This window comes from Austrofundulus limnaeus, unplaced genomic scaffold (assembly GCF_001266775.1).
Source record: "Austrofundulus limnaeus strain Quisiro unplaced genomic scaffold, Austrofundulus_limnaeus-1.0 Scaffold376, whole genome shotgun sequence".
In the NCBI taxonomy this organism is placed as follows: domain Eukaryota; kingdom Metazoa; phylum Chordata; class Actinopteri; order Cyprinodontiformes; family Rivulidae; genus Austrofundulus; species Austrofundulus limnaeus.
In genome coordinates this window covers 182,480-188,061 of record NW_013952778.1, presented here as the reverse complement: position 1 = coordinate 188,061, position 5,582 = coordinate 182,480, and the positions used below count along the sequence as shown (strand labels likewise).

At 39.9% G+C, this 5,582-nt stretch overlaps 1 protein-coding gene across 1 annotated transcript in view; it reads right to left on the bottom strand.

Moving 5' to 3' along the window:
• The window catches only part of LOC106528390 (inositol-3-phosphate synthase 1-A), a gene marked incomplete in the record, with an annotated part of 15,203 nt that overhangs the window by 3,277 nt on the left and 6,344 nt on the right, over positions 1-5,582 (bottom strand). Inside the window, 5 exon segments of the mRNA XM_014023542.1 lie at positions 98-262; positions 367-585; positions 2,321-2,470; positions 2,555-2,748; positions 2,904-3,033. Of these exon segments, the coding sequence (XP_013878996.1) occupies positions 98-262; positions 367-585; positions 2,321-2,470; positions 2,555-2,748; positions 2,904-3,033 (858 nt within the window).

The window sequence follows — 5,582 nt, the reverse complement described above, 5'->3', positions numbered from 1 at the left end:
ACACACACACACACACACACACACACACACACACACACACACACACACACACACACACACACACAAAGGTTTTCCTGTGTCGGCACTCTTTGCTTACACAGTGGTCAGGTTTCTCTCCAGGCTGGTACAGGATGGGGTTGGACCGCACCATGTCATCCACCACATTGCTCTTGGAGATCTCTTTGGAGCGGAACTGCTGAGGGGCCGACAGGTTCTTCCCGTCGTTGTTGCCGAGGTGGTTGTAACTGACGATGGAGGTTGGCTGTTTGGAGAGGAAATGGATATTGTTGATTTCAGAGCTGTGTTTCACCGCTTCTGCACCCCAGTGTATACGTGCTACTAACGTCCGCGCATCCTTCCTCTCACCTTGATACCTGCGCTGACCAGGAAGTCCACAAGCACCGACTTGATCTTGGTCTGACCAGACTTGAAGTCGTCACCCCCGATGAACACACCTCTCTGCACGGCCAGCTCCACAACTCCTGGAGTGAAAGTGTTCTGCGGAGAACCGTTGATGTAGGCGCAGCCCTCCAGTATACTGGCTACTGCAAACAGAGAGGATGGAGATATCTCTGCTGCTCCACTCTGGTGAGGAAAAAAAAAAAAAAAAACAAGACAGTAGTAAGAAAAAAATCTAACAGGAGTACAATACCTGGTGTTTAGCACCCATCGCTCAAAGCTGAGAATTTACACAATGATAGCAGGATTGATAGTTGTTGTTTTCACTCAGTGATGTACCAGACATTTGAAGAGTTACATATGGAGAAGCATAAGTGAATTAATGCTAATTGTTGTTTAGAGTTGGTGTTTTAAATTTAGCTTTGTTTTAGTTTTTTGTGTGTTTTCAGTTTTGATTTTTGTTGTAATTTACTTTTATTTTGAACATTTTTTGGGTATAAAAAAGGGGCAGATATTAAAGGGGACCTATTATGCAAAATTCACTTTTTAAAGGTTTTTTTTACTCAACATTGGTTATGTACTTCTTAAAAAAACAGTCCTAGGACCAAAATAAATGCACCTAGGGGCATATTTACTGTAAGTAAATGTATTTTTAATGTGTATTAACGACAAGTTTTATACTTCCGTCATTTTGTGATGTCACAAGCCGTACGACAACCCACAGGAACCTGCGTTCAGCCCCTTACCTAGCAACCCCCGGGTGAAGCTCCACCTCCTCAGTATAAAATGTCGTCACGGTTGTTGTTGTGTAATGTGCAGCTCATTTCACAACAAGCCTCCAATAGGGCAATGGGTAGAGCGTTGGACCAGAGAGTGGGACAGCAGTGTTCGAGACCAGCACGAACATCCTTTAATTATTTATTTTCGTTCGTTATGAACACGTTTTCTCATGTACCTCCATTGTTTAGCTTATTAAAGCCTTGTTAAAGCCTATTTGTTCGAGTTTCTGAGGTATTTTGACTGCTACTGCTCCCTGCTCTGGTAACAGCATGCAGAGTGAGCACAGAGCAGAGGAGGGGGTGAAAATAAAAGAAGCTGCGACCACGACTCTGCCTCTGGGTCTCTGATATGGTTGTACAACGGAGCTTCTGCTATTATTAGCCATGCTAACGTAAACGCTGGCTTTGGAGGGCGGAGTTAATGTCAACAGATTTTTGGAGGGCGTTACCAACAGAGGTCATTAACATAAACAGCTCTTCTGAACGGAAGTCAGAGCAGGCAGAACTAGAAAATGGGAAATTTTATTATCTGAGAATTATTTTGTGCATTAAATTGAATGAATCTGGATAGCCCACAGACATACCATAAAAATTTATAGGACCCATAATTGGTCTCCTTTAAAAGATTTATTCTTCTTCTGCTGCCTTTTATTTTATTTTGATTGCATGGTTTTTTTTTTGTTGTGTATTGTTACAAATAAAAATGAATAAAATGATTTTAAAAAAATTATATGTTGGATAACATGGATAACATGTTGTTATATAAGTCTTTTCTTTTTATCTTGTGAACCGCAGCAGCGGAACAAAGTCGTATCCGTTGGTTGGACATTCCATCTTGCTAATTTAACAACTAGCTTCTAAAAAAGGATCACTTTCAGCAAAACCACGTGCAGAAGGATGCTGCTTCACAAAGACAAGCATGACCACAAAGTGCTGACTAATAAGACACAGCAAGCCACTGCAGTTTGCAAGACAGAGTTCTGACTGGGGTCGATGTACAAGACAGGGTGTCAGCGGGAGAAAACCGATGCAAATTACGCAATTTACGTCACACAGTAAGCGAGACTGGAAACGTAAATCAGTGTTTAGGATGAGCTTCTTGATGATCATTTTGGACGAGCGTCACCGCAGGTTGAACTCACCAGGATTGCAGCCAGCAAGTTCTTGGCCGTGTCATTGACCCCGGGGATGACATCACAGAAGCGCTCGGTGTTGGCTGTCCACAGAACAATTACTTTGTCCACACCACTGGACTGCTTGAAGTCTTTTATGTCAGCTCTGATTTGCTCCATCTGAAAGATTATTTCCTTTTTAAGCAAACTGGCACTAAGAACAACAACAAAAAAGGCTTTACGTAACAAGGAAACACTCTTCACCTGCTCTGCCATAGTACCAGTTAAGACGTTGTCTGCCCGACTCTCTTGGTTTTCAGCAATGAACTCTGGGATATAGATGGATGGTCTTGGTTTCAGGCAGCTCATGTGTGGTCTCAGCTGCTCCTGCAATGGCCAGTCGAGCACCTGCGCTCGCTCCATTGCTCTGCCAAGATTCATGGAGGAGATATCCCAACCTGAAAAAAAAAAAAAGAAACATGATTAATATCTCCTCAATCTACCACATTAGTGCACACAATTAAAGTATCGGAATGACTCATCATTTGCATAGAGCCTCAGTCTTGTTTTTATGGGACTAAATCAATAAATGAACCCCTGAAATTTTTCGTACCGTCAAAGATGATGTCATTAGGATGCACCATGGGCAGGAGGTCACGGAACGGCACGTTGACCTCGCCTTCCAGGTTTGAGCCTAGACAAACCGTGGACGACTGCAGGAGGGAGCCGTAGTAATTTGCTTTCTAAGGACAGACAAACACAAAACAAAAAAAATTACTTTATGACGTAAAATTAATGTTAAATAATAATGCATCCCAGATTTGTCAAAGTAAATAACTTCACTGACTTGGCAGCGTAGCTTGTTAATAAATACTTTTTATGACAGAAACTATAACATTAAACCAGGGTTCAACAAGTTTTTTTTTACCTGCCCGAAGGTAAGGCAGGTATCAGGCAGGTGACATTTTTTGTCACCTGCCTGACAAGAAAATTTACTTGTCCAAAACAAAAATGTTCAAAATTTGATAAAATATAAGAAAAACGTGTACAGTATTGGTACTACAAAAATATTAACATAGTTACACACAGAAGTATATAACATGTGACATCTGATTTAGCAGATGCAAACATTGCAGACTAAATCACTAATACTCAATTATATTATCAGACCTTTCCAGTGTTTCCCTAGAGCAGGGCTATTCAACTGGCGGCCCGCGGGCCGGAGTGACCAAAGTTCGACCCGCCAATTGGTTTATTCATCTCTTAAGCCCAAACCCCCGGTTTTCTACTTTAATTACTCTAAGTTCTTTTAGTTAAACATAGACATGTTTGGTATCTACAGAAACTTCAGAATCTTGGCTAGAAGCTGATAAAAAAGCATTTCTATGAACACTCAAGACAGTTAAAACTACAGTCAGTTGCAGATAAAATGATGAAAGTGAAGTTTAAAAATTTGGCAAGTCAGAGATGTCAAAATATTAGTGTCAAATAGGAGGCCTAATGTGTTCTTTTTGATAACGTTTAATTATCACTACTTTTATAGGGTTCTGTATGTTGTATTCATGATTAAATGCAGCAAAATAAACTAATTCAAAAGGTAACAGATCTTTGTAATACTTGATTTATTTACATAATAACTTTCATTGCTGGATGTTCGGCCCCTCAGCTGTTGACCTGCAGTAACTGTGGTGCCCGGAGCAATTTAGTTGAATAGCCCTGCCCTAGAGTACTGGCCTTGGGAGGGCTGCTTATAAAAACAGAATGATCAACAGCAGCATCTTTGTTTTAAATACAATTTGCAGAACATGGCAAAGTCTGAAATTTGCATTATCTGAATCTTATATAGCCTATCTCATTTCTAAAGATACATTTAAAATATCTTGAACTGGTGTCTCCATAAAACCTAATGATAAATCTAATGTTATTTACACTAGTCAGAAAGTAGAGATATTTTAAATAGGTATTTTGCCTTGTCAAAATTTATTAATAAGACATGTCTATTTATTTGTTTCGTTATTTCATTCATAAAAACAAAACATGTACAGCATTAAAAAACAAAGTAAATCATACCCTGAATTAAAAGGGTGCAGAGTGAAAAATAACTGTTATCATATGTGCCCCTTATTTCCAAAAAGCAACTTCAACAAACAAACAAGCTCAAGCTGGAAAGATCTCCAAATTTTAAAAAAAAATGTAAATAAAAAAAAATCTCACTATTTTATCCTAAATAACTAATCTGTCCAATTTAGTCATAAAACAATTTCAGATAACTAGAATGTAAGCATGGTGAAGCCAAATAAATGCAATATTGGCCTGCCATACCGTGAGCCGGTTGAACTGACGGCTGCTGCTCTGCGCTCAGAGCACAAGCCGACATTAGCAAGATGGATTTATGACTGATCGAACGTCCCCATCTTTTTATCATCTCTGTGGGTAACAATATATAAAAAACAAGTTTTTTCTCCGACAACTTGGGTGTGAAAAAAATACGGTTGTTAAAGCTTCGCAACGTGCAGCGGGGGGGAGAGATTAGGATCTTGCAACACGACGTAACTTTTCTACAGCAGGAGGGGGAAATTTTGAGGTTTTGTTCTTTCTATACGTGTTTTAAAACACTATTTCTTCATTTATTTTCAGAATATTTAGAATAAATGACCCTATAAAAAAATGAAATTGTTTACCTGCCCAGTTGGGCAGGCATCGGGACACACACACCTGCCTGAATATGAGTTTTACCTGCCCAGGGCAGTCGGGCAATAGGATTTGTCGAACCCTGCATTAAACACCCTTTAGATGTTCTCCTGGGTTAAAGACATTTCATAGAATACTATTTTAAAAAAGAAACATTACTTTTAAGGGATCCCTGATTAGTTGTGACATTAAACTTTATTTAATAAACATTTATTTTAACTGTAAAATAATAAAGACTGTAAAAATATTGTAGGCTGTTTAGTTTTGTAAATTTTTTAAAATATATTTTAACACGGATGGAGCCATTTTATTTACACGCAAAGCATTCTGGGTAAAAGATGAAGTGGATAGATCATCAGTATGAGTGAGCTACAGTATATCCTCCCTGAAGGTTCCGTCCATCCGTTTTCTGCCGCTTATCTGGGGTTGGGTCGTGGGGGCAGCAGTCTAAGCAGAGAGACCCAGACTTCCCTCTCTCCGGTCACTTGGGCCAGTTCATCCAGGGGAATCCCAAGATGTTCCCAGGCCAGCTGAGAAACAGTCCCTCCAGAGTGTCCTGGGTCTTCCTCTGGACCATCTCCCAGTGGGACGTGCCTGGAAC